General features: G+C 48.6%; 1 protein-coding gene across 1 annotated transcript; it reads right to left on the bottom strand.

Annotated features, from left to right (window-relative positions):
- Positions 1-131: 131 nt before the first annotated feature.
- Positions 132-633, bottom strand: Pmar_PMAR028612 (cysteine desulfurylase, putative; the record flags this gene model as incomplete). The annotated part of the gene is made up of 3 exons (XM_002778557.1): positions 132-242; positions 330-399; positions 494-633. Coding segments are annotated over 3 exons (321 nt in total), but the record flags the coding sequence as incomplete, so codon positions are not given.
- Positions 634-873: the final 240 nt, after the last annotated feature.

The raw sequence follows: 873 nt of genomic DNA, 5'->3' as shown, positions 1-873 counted from the left end.
CCTGACTGTCCACTGGACACACTTCACAGTCGAAGCCGTGCTCACTGGCTAGCCACTTCACGATATTGAAAACACATACGTGCTGAGATGGGGAGACCAACGTGACAAGTCAGAGAGAGGCATACCTCTACCTCAACAGCACTGATGAGGATATGGTTCCGACCACTATCCTTCCGTTGTTGGAATGCCGCCCCTTTGATTGCCCAGTTCAGAGATTCAGTAGCTCCCGAGGTGAAGAAAACCTACACATGACACATGAACTTGATTCATTGAGATCATGTTTGCAATTCGAACGCATCCGACTTGGTATGATTCATCCTTAGACCTACACTCGTTTCATCGCAGCCGAGCAACGTTGCCACTCTCCCCCGAGCCATATCAACCGCTGTATGCGCATGCCTATAGGAACGACGACTGAACGACTTCTACTAGAAGTCTTCCAGCTTGTATACTGCATGACTTCATAGCTTCGTGATCTTTTCACTCACATTACCGTCCTTTGAGATGAGAGCTGCTAGGGTTGCCGAACTCCTCTCCTCCCAGATACGGCATCAGCTCCGTTACGACTTCTGGGTCCACCGGCGTAGTTGCGTTATAGTCAAGATAGACGAAGGGTTCAACAGAGGATGCCATCCGAGTACGATAGTGAATAGCAACTGATGGTGAGACCTATGATGAGAGAAAATAACACAGTGTGTATGGTTCCTTAGCCAACGAGTGTGGAAGATACACATTTCAGCAAGTCCTGCTCAAATGACGAAAAGACCATTAGATGGATTCACTTCCGCTACTATCATTACTGCAATAAACCTTGTTCAAATGCAGAGACTACGCGACTTCGCGCTCGCCCCGTCACGGCGCAAGTTACGCTGA

This window comes from Perkinsus marinus (genome assembly GCF_000006405.1).
Source record: "Perkinsus marinus ATCC 50983 genomic scaffold scf_1104296948704, whole genome shotgun sequence".
Lineage (NCBI taxonomy): Eukaryota > Perkinsozoa > Perkinsida > Perkinsidae > Perkinsus > Perkinsus marinus.
This window is presented reverse-complemented; position numbering and strand designations above follow the sequence as displayed.